This window comes from Desmodus rotundus, chromosome 13 (genome assembly GCF_022682495.2).
Source record: "Desmodus rotundus isolate HL8 chromosome 13, HLdesRot8A.1, whole genome shotgun sequence".
Classification (NCBI taxonomy): domain Eukaryota; kingdom Metazoa; phylum Chordata; class Mammalia; order Chiroptera; family Phyllostomidae; genus Desmodus; species Desmodus rotundus.
The window spans coordinates 86,830,884-86,848,519 of record NC_071399.1 but is presented as its reverse complement, the minus strand read 5'-3'; the positions used below and the strand labels follow the sequence as shown (position 1 = coordinate 86,848,519).

Genomic DNA, 17,636 nt, shown 5'->3' with positions numbered 1-17,636 from the left:
CAGAGATTCTTTAAAGATTCTCTGAGATGCGGTGCCGAGAAATATGCCGTAACACTACTTTTCTGGGACCCTAGAACCCAAAGCTCCGATGCAGTTACACTAAGAGTGAGAGTAAGGCATGAACAGAACGTGTAAATAGCACAGTGGAGATGAAAGAGCGAAATCCAAACAGAGAGAAATTCTGCAGGACAGATGCTCAGTTTCTCCAGGAAAAGGACTGCAGGGGAAAAAGGGAGATGGAGGGGCAAGCTATAGGCTACAAGAGAATTAAGGGACAGAACAATCGCAAAATTTGGCTTTATTTAAATACCGACCCAAAACAAAGTATACAATTTTTTTTCTAAGACAACGTGTGAATTATTGGGGGGTGAGGGAGAAACCAAATGGTTGGATATTTGTTGCTACTAAGGAATTAATATTCACATTTTAAAAGGTGGAAAAACGATATTACGATTGTGTTAAAGGAAGTCCTTTTAGCGATAAATTCTGAAATATTGACAAATGAAATATATAATAACCAAGACTTGCTTCAGAGTAATCCAGGGGTGAGGATATAGATGAAATGAGTTGAGTTTTTGTTTATATTTTGAATCAGCATTTAAGTGGAAAAGAGAGATTTGGTGGAATTGATGGGGTTTTTTTTCCAGTACATTCCATTTAGGAGGCCAAATATTTCTGAGCATTTGCCTAACGATTTATTAATGCTGGGGACAAAGCTGTGAATAGGACAGACAAGAGTCAGTGCTCTCAGGAGCCCAAGGGGTCAGGCAGGAGACCACAGGCAGGTGAGGTGAATAAATGTGACAGTGTCATTGCTAACTGGTGAGAGGCAGAATGATGAAAATCACAGATGGTTGGCTGGGACCGTGACTGGCAGAGAGTCCTCCTTGAAGACCTGGTTGAGGATAGGCCACCATCGTTCCCCAGTGTGGAAAATGCTTCATAAACCCCGCATCCTAAATGGCAAGAAGGAGTCAGTCCCGGGAAGGGCTGGGGAAGGTTCAGGCAGGGGACCGTCTTGAGAGACAGAGAAAACACTGGCATTGCTGGAGTGTCCCACAAGTTGGTGGTGGTAGGCCGGGCACCGCCAGGCTCATGGGAACAGCACTGAGGGTTCCAGAAAGCACCCTGATGGGCCACGTGAACTGGTGAGTGATAGTTTCCACCGCCTTGTGCTCAGTGGGGCAAGAACACCCTTGTTTTCTATGTCTTCTTAGCCGTGCTTGCCGAATCCCTTACCAGGATGGTATCTTTCGAGGGAAAGCCTGCGGGACTTAGTGCCTCGGGTACATGAATTTTAATTGAAAGGAGATGGGGGAACACTCGTCACAGGCGCTTTGATTTGCTGCTCTCTTCTTCCCAGTGCCACTTTTGTGACAAGGCCTTCATGAACCAAGCCTTTCTGCAGAGCCACGTCCAGCGCCGCCACCCCGAAGATTCTCACCTTGGTGAGTCGTGAGCTCAATGTGAATGAGCTGTTTTCTTTCCGGTAACTTTTTCTTTTTTTTAAGGGAGGCGTGGTCCCGTGCATTTCTCAATCCTTTTAAAAGAAAGTCTCGCTGTCCTTGTCCATTAATGAAGTAAATATCGAGCCCCTACGATGTGCCAGGCACTGCACTAGGGGCCGGGAATACAGCCCCAGGGGAAACAGACTAAGTCCTGCATTCTAATGGGTCTTACATTCTCACAGGAGGGATGGAGGAAACACAGTTAAATGAATGATTCTTTTAAAGTGGGGCCAATATGTCAGGAGAATGGGGTGGAGAGTGACTTCGGGTCATCAGCAAAGGCTTCCCTGCGGAGGGGACATTTGATCAGGAGCCAGAATGATGAGGAGGGCCCAGTCTGGAGAAAATCAGAGAAATCAGTATCCTAGGTAGGGGTGTGCAGGGTGTGAGGGCGAGGCAGGACGGTGTGTTTGAGGACCAGAGAGAAGGTCGGTGGAGTGAGCAAGGCTGTGATGTGTGGTGAGTTTGGAGAGGAGGGAGCCAGGTCCCATGGGCCTTGCACACGCTGGGCAGGAATGTGAGTGTTCTTATAAGTGTAATGGGAAGCCACTAGAGGTTTGGGGGGCACACAATCGAATTTGTACCTGAGAATGAGCCCTCCACCTGTTGGTGGAGAATAGACTGTAGGGGCAATGATGGAAGCAGGTAGAAGAGCGAGGAGCCTGCAGGAGTAGCCCAGGTGAGAGAAGATGGCAACTGGACCACAAGGGTACCAGGGAAGGTGGGAGACGTGAAGGTGGAGAGACTATGTTCCCGACACAGAGCCCACAGGGATGTGACTCAGCAGGAGAGGAAAGGATGGTCCTGGGTTTTTGACTATACGGTTGGGTGAACGGCAATGGCGTTTACCAAGACGGGAAACCTAGGGGCACGGAGCAGGTTGAGGGAGGAGGGAGAATGGAGAGTTTGTGTTGGCCATGGGTAAATTTAAGTCACACATACATCTGCCATGCACGTGGAGAGGCTGGAGGCCTGGAGGTCAAGGTGGAGGCCTAGGCTAGAGGTACACACCTGGGAGTCGTTAGCAGAGCAGCTGGATGAGGTCAGCAAGATGGAGGAGATAGCTGAGGGCCCTCGGAGGCTCTCCCGACACTTGGAGCTCAGGACCAGCAGCTGGGTTAGAAACAGCCTGGAGGCAGGAGGGAAACCTGTGGAGTGTGTTGTCATGGACACCAAAGGAAATCAGGGTTTCAGAAAGGAGACAGTGGTCAGTTCTGTTGAATATTTCTGAGACACAGAGTATCTGTGGATTGAGGATTGGCTGTTGGTGACCTTGACATAGCAGCTTCATTGGGCTGGTGGGGACAAAAGTCTGACTGGAGTGAGCTGAGCCGAGAATCAGGCGAGAAGTGGTCACGTTTACCACGGACATTTCTTTCAAGTGTTTTCTGGGAAGGAGAGCAGAGACTTGAGGCATGACCTGGAGGGGGATGGGGGGCCAAGGGTCAATGTCTGTCTTATTTGCTGTGGGAGATTCTCAGATGGGTTTGGGTGCTGATGGGAATTAACCAGGGTGTAGAGGGAGAAACTAAAGAAGCAAGAGAGGGGATGGGTTCTGTAGTTTATCAAGGAACCAAGTTTCCTAGTACTTAACTGCTCTCAAAAGTAACGAATGCAAGGTCTGTTTCTCCCGAGCAGATCGCAGCATGGTGCAGAGCCCTGCAGCACCCCCAGCAATTCTCGTTATGATCTGAGCAGTTTTAGTACCTGGACTTGTACTTCTAGCTCGCTCCTCAGTGCCTGCTTTCCCCTCCCTTTTGGGCCGATCTGTTTCCATTTCTGCCTATTTCAGATAAATAGATTTATTTAGGAAACAGCTAAGCTTTGTGTAAACCATATGAACAGCATGAAATTCCATTTACAAACCATGGACTGTTACAGTTTAGCAATATATTGGAGAAACTGGGAAGATTAAATATTTTAATTAATCTACCATTCTTCAGTGTGACACTGACTTTCTCTCTCTTCTGTTTCAGTACCCTATTCTATCTCATACTCGTTTCAGAGAGCCCTTCACACTCTGAAATGAGTATTATTTCTTCAGACCATCTCTGAGATTCTGACTTTCTACTTTGGTTTCCATACCTTTCATGTCTACACTCACAGACACATGTATATCCATTCAGTCATGTGTACATCTGCATGTAAGTACATGTACATAACTATTCCTCCCTTCACTGGTTGCTTCCTCTTACAGCTTCTCCTTACCGCGTTTTCGCCCTGACGGCAGGTCGCGGCCCCGAGTTTGCATCCCGAGGGCCAGCCTCTGCTTGCCTTAGCACTGGTGGGGTCCGCAGGGGGGCTCGGTGAGAGCACAGGGGTGGTGACCGCAGAGATTTCAACACGGTGTTGTCTGAAGTGGAAGCCATTGCTTCCCCATCTTGAAGAGGGGCCCAGGATTACTCCTTGTCACCATTATTGCTCCCCAAATGGGCTCTCACACCGCCTCTCTGGAATAATCCGACCTCAAAACAGTAGCTGAAAGAATCTGCTGAAAACAATTCAGTGCCCAGTAATACAACGGGCAACGGATAAACACTAAGGAGCAAAAATGGGCTCATGTGGCATAAAAAAAAAGTAATACCCCAAGTGAGAGCAGTTTCCTCTGTCTTACCAATAGAACTCTACCCCATAAGTTTTCAGATAGGTTTTGTAAGCAGAGGTTTCACAGTTTAACAAGGTGTTTCTGTTGCACCAGAGTATAAGAAAAAGGAGCAGACCGATACACTGCAGAAAGAGATCGACATGTTGAAGGAGCAGCTGCAGCTTACCAAGTCTCAGTTAGAGGCTTCGCAGCACGCCCATGATCTCAGAGTCGCTGAGGTAGGACACCGAGTCGCGGAACAGCTGGATGTGGGGAAGGACGGGCCTGCCTTCCTTTTAAACGTTCGGTGGGATTCGCCAATGAAGCCGTCTGGTCCTGGGCTTTTCTTCATCGGGAGGTTGTTGATTATGGATTCGATTTCCTTACTCCTTAACTGGTCTCTTCAGATTTCCTATTTCTTCATGATTGAGTCTTGCTAGGTGTGTTTCTAGGACATTTATTCATTTCTTTTATTTATTTATTTATTTATTTAATTTATTTTAGAGTGTCCAGTAAGTTGGCATATAATTGTTCCTGGTATTCTTTTACGATCCTTTGTAACTCTGTGGTTTCCGTTGTAATGTCTCGTCTTTCATTTATCATTTTATTTGAATTTTCTCTCTTTCTTGGTCAGTCTAGTTAAAGGTTTCTCAATTTTGTTTATCTTTTCAAAAAAGCAACTGTTAGTTTTGTTGATCTTCTCTGTTATTTTCCTATTCTGTATTTTATTTGTTTCTGCTCTAATCTTTATTATTTCCATCCCTCTGCTAACTTTGGGCTTGGTTTGTTCTTGTAGCTCCTTGAGGTGTAATGTTAGGTTGTCTGTGATTTCTTTCTTAATGGAGGTGTTTATAGCTGTTACACTTTCTGAGAACCGCTCTTGCTGCATCCCATACGTTAGTGTGTTGTGTTTCTGTTTTTGTTTGTCTCTAGGTATTTTTTTATTTCCTTTTTGATTTCTTCTTTGACCCCTTGGGTTGCTCAGGAGTGTGTTGCTTGATTTCCACGTATTTGTGAATTTTCCAGGTTTCCTCCTGTTAACTTCTTATTCCTACTTTCATACCGCTGTGGACAGAAGAGACGCCGGATATAAGATTAAGTCGTGTCTTGTGACCTGACATGTGGTCTGTCCTGGCAAACGTCCTGTGTCACACCCCTGCTGTTGGACAGGACGTCCCGTGCATGTCTGTAGGTTCATCTGATGTAGAGCAGTGATTTTCAACAGGTGTGCCACAAGGATTTTGAAAACATGCAGCACCGAACCGACCGTGTCATCAGGGGCCCTGACCTCTTGTCCCTTAGATTGTCAAATTAAAAAAAATGACAACAGCCAACACTACAATAGCTGTCCAGTGTGAATGAATCATCATTATACCTATTATTTGGTCAGATCGGCAAAAATGTATTTTTTTGGTGTGCTGCAGAATTTTCATGCTTAGTTTCTGGGTACCAGGGATGAAAAAGGTTGAAAGTTGCTGATCTGTAGTGTTGTTCAAATCCTGTTTTTCTTCATTGATTTTCTGTCTGGATGATCCGTCCAGTATCGAGAGTAGGGTGTTAAAGTCCCCTATTATTGTATTGCTCTTTATTTCTCCTTTTTGTCCTGTTAATAAATTGCTTTATATATTTAGGTGCTCCAATGTTGGCTGCATAAATAATTCTTATATCTTTGTGATGAAGTGACCCCTTTATTGTTACAGAATGGTTCTGTGTGTCCCTTGAGATCTTTCTTTTTTAATGTAGGCATTTGTAGCTCTAAATTTTCCTCTGGGCCCCGATTGGCTGCTTCCCTTTCTTTGGTGTGTTGTATGTTAATTTTCATTCACCTCCAGTATTTTCTAATTACTCCAGTGAGTTTTTCTTTGACCTCTTAGTTTAAGAATGTGTTATTCAATCATTGTGTATTTTCATTTTCCAGCTTTCCTTGCGTTAGTGATTCCTGGCTTTACTCCATTGTGGCTGAAGAATATACTCTGCATGATTTCAGTCTTTTAAAATCTGTTGAGAATCACTTTTTGGCCTCACGCGTGGTCTCTCCCTCTGAACCTCCACTGTGCGTTTAACGAGATTGTACAATCAGCGGCTGCCGGGTGCAGTGTTCTTCCTGTGTATGTTTGTGAGGTCGAGTCGGTGCATACTTTGTTGAAGTCCCTAGTTCGGTCAAAATATAACTAAAGATCACTGAGAAATTAAGGGCTGATGGATTAGACCTTGAATTTAGCTTATAGAAAAACATTGTATTTTTGGGGGGTGAGATGGGTCTACTGTACCCCAATTGATACGTTATCAAGAAAGGCTCAATAGACCTTTACTTTTAAAGTGTATTTACAGTTCCCGTATTATTGCATGTCTACTCTTCAAGTTCACAGATCACAGAGCTCTGGACACGTTGGGCTTCTGCATTCGTATTTTAAGGATTTGGGATGCGTGTTGCCTTTGGTTCGTAAAGATCGTGCCCGGACCTGCCATTATAGGAAGTGCTGTGGCGAGCCTCACTGGAGGGTGCAGTGCTGGCTGACACATTTGAGGCGAAGCTATGCCCACTGATGTAACATTTTACCTGCTTGCTTCATATCAGAACTTTTGAAGCCATGTTTTAAAATGATTTCAGGAGTATGAAATGCAGAAAACAAAAGAGGAAGAACTTCTGAAGCTATTTCATAGGTGGAAAGAAGAAGAAAAGGAGAAGTTGGTTGACGAAATGGAAAAATTCAAGGAAATGTTTAAGAAGGAGTTTAAAGAATTGACCTCCAAGAACTTAGCATTAGAATATGTAAGTATTAAACTGAGGAGTTCTCATCATACTGGCAGAGCTGTGGCCTTGAAAGGTGGCATTAGAGTGGCATTATGGCCACTTGATGCAGAAGTCCCTTTATCGTGCTCTGGCCCAGACACCACCCCTCCCTGTGCGTCTTGAGGTCGCTCGAAGCACACGGAAGACATACAACAAGTCAGAAAAATTATTTGCTTTGAGAGGGGCAGCTTTGTCCCCAAACCCTAGTGGAGAACACTTAGTACATTCGGCCAGCTGATAGACGAGGGTCTCTCTCTCATTAGCTGGTTAGGGTTAGAAGATCTTAAACCGTAAACTCTTCCCTGAGTTTGGGGACTTTCCAGGAAGGGCTGACATAGATCACATGTGGGAGGGAAAGGAAGCTGACCCAGAAAGACAGAACGAGGACCTTGGCCGGGCCTGCCCACTGAGGAAGGTGGGTCTGCAGCAGGCAGGATTTGGCCAAATGGGCCTCATTTCCCATGGAGCAGCCTTGCTGCACATGGCCCTGGTTACATGGATGAATGACAGGGACACACCTCGCTGGGCTGGGACCTTCATCTTCTGCAAGCGCCTTCTTCAGTCAGTGGCCACTATCATTTAGCTAAGAATTACCTGAGCTTGCTGGGCAGCTCAGTGCTCCATCACCCGTAGGCAAAAGAACGCAAGGGATGATCCTTGAGCTCCCTCTAGGGGCCAACAGGTTTTATAAACTACAATAGAGGGGTGTTTGGGGGATGCTGCAAAGAGCCTTCTCTAAAATGCCTTGAACTCTCACAGGAGGGTGGGCAAACTGTGACCTGTGAACCAAATCCAGCACGCCCCTGTTTTTTGTATGGCGCATGAGCCAGCAAAGGTTTTTCTATTGTTCAATGGTTGAAAGAAGTCCAAAGAAGACTGTTTCATGACACAGGAAAACGATAGGAAGTTCACATTTCAGTGTGCACAAGTAAAGTTTCTTGGAACACAGCCATGCTCATTGCTTTACACTTTGTCCACGGTGCGCTGGACCCGTACAGTTGAGGGGTTGTGACCAAGACCCTGTCTGTGTTTCCAGACCAAAAATGTTTGCTATCTGGCTCTTCAGAGGCAAAGTTTGACAGCCCCTGTCATATCTGTATGGGCACAGGGTTAACACCTGGTGAAGGTGAAATGGATGTTTCATCTTTCCTGTAAGTTGTAATTTGCCAGAAAAAAAAGGGGGCAATAACATTGGGCGGCTCACTGTGTCTTTTCTGTAGGGATTCCTTCGGGCACCTTCCTGCGGGTTCAGTTTCCCCCATCTTACCTTTCCTTGGTCGCTGTTCTTCTTCCCTAGCATCAGAAGCCCCAGGTGGTAGTGGTTTCTCTGCCCATAGTGCCCTCTACTGCCCACACCCCTCATCCCACGTGTGGCTCCTTCACAAAGTGGGTGCCCTGTGGCCCACGGGATCTGGGTGCTAACCGATTTAAGGCTGACTTCCTACATCTTCCCCACGAAGGTCACATGTATTTTTTTTTCCCGTGATGATCTGCCAATTACCGTTCTTTCTCCTGAGATTCCCTCTATGGTCCTGCCCCCTGCTCCCTGCCCCTAGGGTAATTGTGGAATAGGACTTCTTTCCACAGCTTTACCATTCTTAGCTTAAAAAAGAAAAACAAAAACACCTTTATTGAGAAATAGTTCACATACCATAGAGTTCACCCACTTGAAGTATCCAATTCCGTGGTTTTTAGTATGTTCACAGACTTCGGCAACCATCCTCACGGTCATTTTAGAACATTTTATTACCCGAAGAGAACCCTTGTCCCCTCAGCACTCAGCCCACACGCCCCCTTTGGCCCCCGGCCACTGGCAGCCAGGGAGCTGCTTCCTGTCTCTATGGACCTGCCTGTGCTGGATGTGGAATCACACAATATGTGATCTTTTGTGGGTGACATCTTTCACTTAGTATCACATTTCCAAGATTAATCCGTGTTATAGTATTTATCAGTATTTTGTTCTTATTGTTATTGCCGAATGATATTCCATTGTATGGATGTACCGTATTTATTTGTGCATTCCTCAGTTGATGGAATTTGTGTTGTTTGCCCTTTTTGGCTATCAGCAGATTGTAAAATTATTATTAAAAATAGACTTTTTTTTAGAGTAGTTCAGGTTTACAGAGAAATTGAGCAGATAGCATAGAAAGTTCTGTATAAGCCCCCCTCCCCTGCCCTGTACACAATTCTCCATATCCCAACATCTTAAATTGGTGGATTTGTTACAATTAGTGAAGTGGTATTGGTACACTTGTATTAATTAAAGTCTGTACTTCCTTCCAACTTCTTTAGCTTTAACTAATGCCCTTTTTCTGCTCCGGGATCTTATCTAGGACATCAGGTCACATTTAGTTGTCATGTCTCCTTAGGCTCCTCCTCTCTGTGACAGATTTGCTTTAGATGACCTGGACAAGGTATGTTGTAGGATTCCACTCTGTTGGAATTGATCTGATGTTGTTCTCACGGTCAGATGGGGCCTACAGGTTTTTGGGAAGAAGACCTCAGAGTTCAAGTGCAGTTCTCATCACAGGACATCAAGGGCGCACACCACTTACCTGATCTACAGTTGAGGGTGTTTTTCTTCACTGCCTGCTGGGGTCGTGTTTGTCAGGTTTCTCCATTAAAAAGTAACCCCCCTATTCTATACTGTCCTCTTGAAAAGAAGTCGCTCCGTGCAGCCCAGATGTAAAGAGTGGGGAACCGTGGTAGGCCGCCCCTTTGTTTTTGAAGCTAACATGCAGTAGCACCTTCTGGGCTTGCTGCCAGTGCCTTTGGGACTAACACCCAAGCCAAGGGTAACACTGAAATGCTCTTTCCCTAATGGACTCACGGACGTGGTCCTGGGGGATGCTGGCCTCGTCGCTGAATTGTGCTGAGAACCAGTGGCACCCAGTTCCTCTGTTTCTGGCAACTGTTCCATGCCCATCAAAAATGTTAAGACGCATTGTTTCAGATTAGAAAGTCAAGTTTCTTGTGCATGTTGCTTTGTTGGAAACAAACAAACAAACAAAAACCCCTGGAAAAAAGAAGGAAGAGAAGCTCAATGAGCATCCAGTAGGATAGTCAGATTTAAAACGTGGAGACACGCTCCCCGATTTTATTCTCTGTTTAAATCGTACAAAAGTATAAGCAGTTGTACCAGTGATTTTTGCATTTCATTTTATAGCAACTGGCAGAAATCCAGAAGTCCAATCTGCAGATCAAGTCCAACTTAGGCACCCTAAAAGATGCACATGAGTTTAAAGAAGAACGTCCTCAGTACCCCCAGGATTTCCAAAATGTGATGCAATTTCTCGACAGTCAGGTATGCGAAAGGGGGCGGCAACTCTGCTGGAGGCCTAATTTCTCTTAACATGGTAGTTTACAGATCTTCTTTCAGTGCCCATAGGGTGGCGGATTCTCTTTTCTGTCTCCTAACACATGTGTAGCTCATAACGGGTGTTCAGTAGCTCCTTGGTGATCGACTAATGGATGCAGCTACAGAGCAGTTGGCAAAATTGCTTCATTTTTCCCTAAGATGATATCTGCTTGATTGGTTAGCATTACCTCAGTATTTATTTTTCCCACGTCAGAGGTAAGTCTCAGTTTCGAAAGGCATGGAAAGGCGTGTTGGAGCACTGACGTTATTTTTGTTTGAGCTTACATGTACAGCTTCCTTGGCCAACCGACGATCTGTTGCGTGTATCAAACATAACTGCAGTCATTTGGAAGTCAATGTCCGTTACCAGCATAGTCTTCACACTGGCCCTTTGGTCACACTTGTTTTGGGGAGCATTGTTTTTTACCAGGAAACAAATAGAGATTAAAGTTGTGAATTCAGGATCTTTTTAAAAAGCAGTAATACATCATTTTAAAAAGCAAGTGTGTCATTGAAATACAGACAACCGCCACCACTATTTGAGCTGCCCCTCACATCCCGCCTCCCCCTGCCAGATCTGCCTTCCGCCTTACAGCCAGGCTGGCCACGCGTGCCACTGTCCTGTCTACTGTTTCTCAGCAGCCCCCCATGTTTCACTGAACATAAACTACTCTCATTTTACTGTTTCCCAGGAAAGCAAGTGGTCAGCTCGAGTTCAAGCTCTTCATCAAGAACACAAGAAAGAGAAGGGTCAGGTAAGATGAAGGAAATACCCCTGTGTTCATTGCAGCATTATTTACAATAGCCAAGATACGGAAGCAGCCTAAGTGTCCACCGATGGGCAGATGGATAAAGATGGGGTGTGTTTGACAGTGGAATATTACTCAGCCATAAAAAATAAAATCTTGCCATTTGGGGCAACATGGATGGACCTAGAGTGTGTTATGCTAAGAGATATAAGTCAGACAGAGAAAGGCAAATACCATATTATTTCACTTACATGTGAAGTCTAAAAAACAAAATAAACAAACAAACAGAGAAATTTACAGATACAGAGAACAAAATGATGATTGCCAGGTGGGAGAGGTGCTGGGGAGGCTGGGTGAAAAAGGCGAAGGGATTGAGAAGCACAAATTGGCAGTTATAAAATCACCATGTTGTACACCTGAAACTAATATAATTTTGCATGTCAACTGTATTTGGGGGGGAAAAAAAGAAGAAGAAACCAATGGCCTTATATAAGTGGGTCATTTTTGCAAAAAGCATTTGCTTTTCTTTATAATTAAGCTAGTATTTTTCACTTAATAGAATTTGTTGAGAAATGTGTAGCAAAAATTAAAATGACTTACAGTTTCAATGCCAAAGATAACCACTACTATTGCTTTGTTATACTTTCTTTCAGTCTTTTCTCTATGCTGTAAATGCTGGATTTCTATAAGTTAGAAACCCGTACATACAATCTTACAAATTTTGAAGTATGCTTTGCATCTATAACTTTATATGTGTTTCACTTACTACATCCTATGTTTTAAAATATTCTCCACAATCATGGCTTTTGATGATTACATGATGATCTATAGATGTAGCATAAGCTGCGTAATCATTTCTTTCATTGGTGAATGCAGGTTTCTAATTGTTTCCACACAGTGACGGTCTAGTTTTTAAATAAAGGCAGGGATTGTTCACATTAAAATTATTTTTATGAAAGCAAAATTTAATTATACCACTGATTCCCTTTCAGCTGAGTACATCAGAAATGTAAGCGTCCAAGTGATTTTACACTAGTGCAAAACATCTAAAGTAGGTTTATTTGAGATCCTTTTCTCTAGGAAAAAGTATTTATTTTTTCACTTTAAATTGTATGAATTTTGTAGCCCTTTGGATCCCCTGTGTCTTACTCTGTTCAGGCTGCTATAACAAAATACCATAGGCTGTGTGGCTTAAAAACATACATTTATTTCTCACTGTTCTCAAGGCTGGGATTCTGCGTGTCAGCCAGTTCAATTCCTGGTGAGAGCCCTGTTGCAGATGGCCACTGTGTTCTCACGTGGTGGCGGGAACGGGAAGAAAGAGAGAGAAGGGAAGGGGGAGGGAGAGCGAGCTCAGAAGCTGGGGCCTTTTCATATACGGGCACTAATTCCATCATGGGGAGCCCACTTCATCTAAATCTAATGACCACGTTGGGGGTTAGGGTTTCTACATGAATTTGGGGGGAGCCACAAACATCAAGTCTGTGAGGCCAAGGAGAAGGGATTAGTCAGGACCTGTACTCTGAGGCTGCACCCTTGAGCCCCGTTAGATTTCTGCCCCCCACGCCCTCCTTCGGCCTTGCTTTACACCGCACCTGTGATGGCTCCTTCTGCAATAGGTGGGTCGTCCCTTCCCTTCGTTATTCTCACCACTTCATGAGTGTTGCTCTGATCACTATTTTACATCCTTTTTTGCTTCTTTGTTCACTTGTTTAGTTTCTACTTCTCCAGCCAGATCACTAGCCCTAGGAGGGAGGGGCTCCATCCACTTAGTTTGCCATTGTGGCCCCCACATTCAATAATGTGCCTAAAACAGGCTTGAAACTCATTAACTGTTTGCTGAACAAATGTGGGAGGTTGCTAGGTGTCGAAACGGGGATCATTCAGCCATGTGTCTGTGAATGGAGAGATGCTGATTGCATGGCGAGGGAGTTGTCTGTCAGTGTGAGCCCAGTGTTTGAACCCAGGCCCTCTTCGCCCCGGGGTCCTGATGTCTGCCTCACTGCCTTGCTTACCTGTCAGGTGTTAGGCACTTAGCCATTAGGAGGGGACTGGGCAGTGATAACTTGGAGCAATTACTTTCTGTAAGGACATTCTAGCTGTCCTTTGAGATACTCTAAGGTAATAATTGTTCCTGAAGAGGGTTGTACTTCAGAATGACCTGATGCTCTTTTCCAAAATACACCTGTGCTGCTCTATAGCGTGAGATTCTCATTCAGTAGGTAAGTCTGGGACACACATATTTGGGGGGGATCACACCAAAAATAAGCCTAGATAGTTCTGTTTTGGATCCATGGTTTGAACCACTCACCACTCGTACATAATTTGAAGTCCTACTCTTATTGTTCAAGGCATCTTAAAGCTTTGGTATTTAGGGGCAGAATCTGGGCTTCCTTATCAACAGGGGATGAGTTTGAATCCTCGCTCTTTCGAAACCCCTCGGGTTCCAGGCAGCTGTGGGAATTTCCGTGGCCTTCTGGCAGAACAGAACACAAGTCTCAAGAGTTTCACACTTGCCACCGCAAGTCCTGGTAGAGAGAAGGACCAGCTGTTGGTGGTTCAGAGGAAGGAGGAGAGGCCTCCCCGGCTCTGAGTGAGGCGCTCCATTTCACAGCTCGGGCGTGTGGGTGTTTGTGCCGCCACTAGGCTACGCTGCTCTCTTGTCCGTTGGTTTTGTTTGCTCGGAAGCTGCTTGCTTCTTCCTTCATTCCTCTTAAACCCTAACAGAGAGGTGAATGCAATCAGGTTTAATAATCTCTGCCTGAGCCCTAACTATTAATTATTCCACATGATTGGTGCCTGCTGTTCCTACAATGCACACATTGTATTTCTCTAAGAGAAGTTACATTTGCCAACTTTTTATTGCTTTACCTAGGTTCTTGGCAGTCCTATCTTTTTAAAAAATAACATTGGTAGGAGTTCAAAGGGAGTCACAGAGAAACGATGGTATGCCCTTTTGACCCAACTTAAGACGCTTTGGAGCTTGGGAAGTTGTAGAAGGGTCGCGTAAGGAAAGGAGGATGGGGTGATGTGGACTGATAGGAAAAAGAGCCAAGACTTGAGATGGTAGGAGGTCGTAACAGGTGGGCTCGAGACACACACACTTTCTGAAATGGTATCTGGCCACCCCTTGCTTACACGACCACATCCTCTCTCAGTGAACTTCTGCACCTCTGCGGTTAGGTCTCAATTCTGATAGCAAACAGGTGCTGTCCCTTAGTTTTTCCTGTGTCCTATTTCTTTTGGGGGCCTGGAATGGCTCCGCATATTGCTGATCCAAAACCTCCACTCAGCACCCTGGGCTTCTTTACTGGCTTCTACTTCTATTTTTCAGCTCAGTGTTTCCCACAATGCATCAGGGACATTCTTCCAGTGGTGTGTAAAAACGTAGGGAAGATTCTTGACAATGTCCTCCTCAGGGGAGAGTCTTAGCATCCACTGGGATATGAAAGGATGTTTTTAGTCCTCACTCAGGAAAGCTTTCTGACTCGGTTCAACCCAGTGTTTGTCCAAGTTCATACAAGCACTTCCGAGGGGGGACCCCGCCGCAGTATTGATTGAGAGCATAGCTTTTTGTTGTTGCTCTTGCTTGCTTTTTAATGTGATTGGGTTGTTTTTAGAGAAGTTTTAGGTTCGCAGCAAACCTGAGCAGGAAGTACAGAGTTTCTAAAGACTCACTGCCTGTGTTCCCTGTGAGCACAGCTTCCCCCACTGTCAACGTGCCGTACCAGAGTGGCACACTTGTTAGGTCAGTGAGATTCCGCCGATCCTGACGTCATTGTCATGAGTTTACCGGAGGGCGCGCTTTGGTGTTCTGCATCTGATGAGTGTGGACAAGTGACATGTGCCCACCGTTACGGCATCACACAGAATGGTTTCACTGCCCTGAAAGTCCTCTGTGCTCTGCCTGTCCATCCCTCCCTTCCCCCGACCCCCTGACCCTTTTGCTGTTTCTGTACTTTTCCCTGGGTCAGAATGCCATACAGGTGGAACCTTACAGGATGTAGCCTTTTCGGATGGGCTTCTTTCACTTAGTAATATGCATTTAAGGTTCCTCCAAGTCTTTTCATCTCTTTTTAATTCGGAATACCATTCTACTGCCTGGGTGGGCCACAGTTTATTTATCCAGTCACCTAGTAAAGGGCATTTTGGTTGCTTCCAAACTTTGGCAATGATGAATAAGGCTGCCACATCCAGGGTCCGGCACAGATAACACCCTTTTTAATTACAATCTTGTATTACAAAGGCATAAGCATGTAATTCTGTAACATAGCAATATCACACTTAAGCACATTATATGACACTTTAGGTGACATGTTCACATTAAAACTATAAATCATTACAGCCATATTATTGCCCTACCAACCACGCTCAGGCCGGCCTTACTTCTGCCGGGCCCTGTATGTCTGTGTGCAGGTTTCTGTGTGGCCCTAAGTTTTCATCTTCTTTGGGTAAATACCAAGGAGCGTGATTGCTGGATTGTATAGTAAGAGCACGTGTCATTCTGTAAGAAACCACCAAACCATCCTGCGAAGTGCTCACACCACCTTGCCTTCCCCAGTGAGTGAGCTCCTGCTGCTCCACATCCTCCCTAGAGTTTGGTGCTGTCTGAGGCCTGGACGGTAGCCATTCTAATAGGTGCGCTGCTGTTCCTTCTTGATTTGGTGGTTTCGTTCTTAAAGTCCTGGGGGCTGCTTGGTGGCATGCAAGTATTATTTATTAATATCTTCCATGATGTAGGGCCCCGGTACCCAGCGGTCAGAGATCCACTCTGTGACCTACCTATTGTGCACAGGTGACATAGGCCGGCAAGCAAGGCGGGCCTACACATGGAGACCGCAGGAGACAATTTGCAGGCAGTTTGTAGACCAGTGCCTTTCTGAATCTTTTTTCCAGCTCCTGTCGCATATAGAGAAACTTCGAACCCTAGTGATAGACAATCTAAATGCCAATAATATTTTCTACAAGAAAAAGATCGAAGAGCAAGAGCAGACACTCCAGGAACGGAATGAACTGATTATCAGCCAGAGACAACAGGTATTTTGGGCTGTGAATCGGCACTGTTTTTCTTTAAGCAGTGCAGTTTATCAAAGAAACGTGTTTTTGTTTTAGAATATTTGTAAGTTGGATAAGACAGAAAAAATGGAATCCTTTTTTTCTCTATTGTTGTTTATAAAGTAAATTCAGTCAAATGGTTTTTAAAAGGTGGTTTAAAATAGTGTAGAGTAGATTTACTCAATTCGAATTCAGAACAAATTTGAAGATTTGATAATAATTTCTTTTTTTTTTAAGATTTTATTTATTTATCTTTATCTAGAGAGAGGGGAAGGAAGGGAGAAAGAGGGAGAGAAATATCAGTGTGTGGTTGCCTCTCCGCACCTGCTACTGGGGACGTGGCCCGCAACCCAGCCATGTGCCCCAACTGGGAATGGAACCAGCAACCCTTTGGTTCGCACGCCGGCACTCAGTCCACTGAGCCACACCAGCCAGGGCGATAAGAATTTCTTTCAGTAATTGCTTTGAGAAGCGGCTGAATCTATATGCTATTTTCGTAAAACTTTTCTCCTTGTGTTGGAAGTCCATGTGCCCCCTGTGTCTTTGGAGGATTTTGTGAGAAAGTTAATTTCCTAAGTCCAGTATCTGTCCATTATCCATTGCGTCCCTATGTAATTTCAAGCACGTATCGCTAGAAGACTGTTTCTCTTTGCAGATTAAAGAGTTTACCAGTAAACCATTAAACAGTGTCATTGAACCCAAAGGTAAGCGGACCACGAGCCCCGTGCTGGAGGCAAGGCGGGCCTCTAGAACCACTCTCTGGGCACCAGAAGAACATGGGGCCCCGATGGATTGCGGGTGCTAACTCGGCATTCCTCTGGTTACTGCAGGTTGGAAGACCTGTTATCACGATCCAGAAAGCTGAAAAATGCTAAATACCCGAACTATTTTTGAATGGTCTTCTCGATTTTTCACAGAGTATTGTTATGCTCGGTAGTCATTTACCTCTGCACTCATGAGCAGTGGATGGTTTGCAAGGGCCTGGAGACGGGCTGGGCTCAATGCCCATGTCTGGCACTTTGCAGCTTCTGAGGCCGTGCCTCAGTTTCCTCAGCTCTCAAGTTGGAAAGTTCGTAATAACTACACCTGAGGCTTCTTACAGGGATTGCCTGGGAGAGGATGTGAAAAGCGCACCTATTAAACATGCATGGGTGTTGGCCATTGTTATTGATATTAAGCTCAGTTATTTTACTTTTTAAGTCTCTTTATCTTTTCATTGAATTTTTTGGGGTGACACTGTTTAACAAAGTTGTACACAAATTTCAGGGGCACAGTCCTACAGCATATCATCTACACTGTGTTGTGTGTTCATCACCCCAAGTTGAGTCTCCATCCATCACCTTTATCCCCCAACTATTTTAAGGTGCTGTGGAGGCTTACTGCGTTATTCTCACTCGCAGCTGTTTGGGGTTAAGTGTTTGTTCTCAGCATAGTGAGGGTATACAGTGCCTACTAACTAGCAGTGAAAGCATCCATTTCCGTATCTTCGGGAGGCAGTTGAGATGGGAGACTGGCAGGCAGAAGGACAAGGTCTCACAATAATACAGAAAGCTTGCCTTCTGCCCTGGTCTCCTCCCACGTGATCCCA

General features: G+C 45.0%; 1 protein-coding gene across 5 annotated transcripts in view; it reads left to right on the top strand.

Annotated features, from left to right (window-relative positions):
• Positions 1 to 17,636, top strand: part of DZIP1 (DAZ interacting zinc finger protein 1) — a 46,882-nt gene that overhangs the window by 6,882 nt on the left and 22,364 nt on the right. For all 5 annotated transcript variants that reach the window (XM_053916314.2, XM_053916313.2, XM_053916309.2 and 2 more), the window contains 7 exons: positions 1,364 to 1,448; positions 4,207 to 4,331; positions 6,704 to 6,865; positions 10,053 to 10,190; positions 10,937 to 10,999; positions 15,890 to 16,030; positions 16,704 to 16,752. In XM_053916314.2, the coding sequence (XP_053772289.1) occupies positions 1,364 to 1,448; positions 4,207 to 4,331; positions 6,704 to 6,865; positions 10,053 to 10,190; positions 10,937 to 10,999; positions 15,890 to 16,030; positions 16,704 to 16,752 (763 nt within the window). The remainder of the gene's footprint in view (positions 1 to 1,363; positions 1,449 to 4,206; positions 4,332 to 6,703; positions 6,866 to 10,052; positions 10,191 to 10,936; positions 11,000 to 15,889; positions 16,031 to 16,703; positions 16,753 to 17,636) is intronic.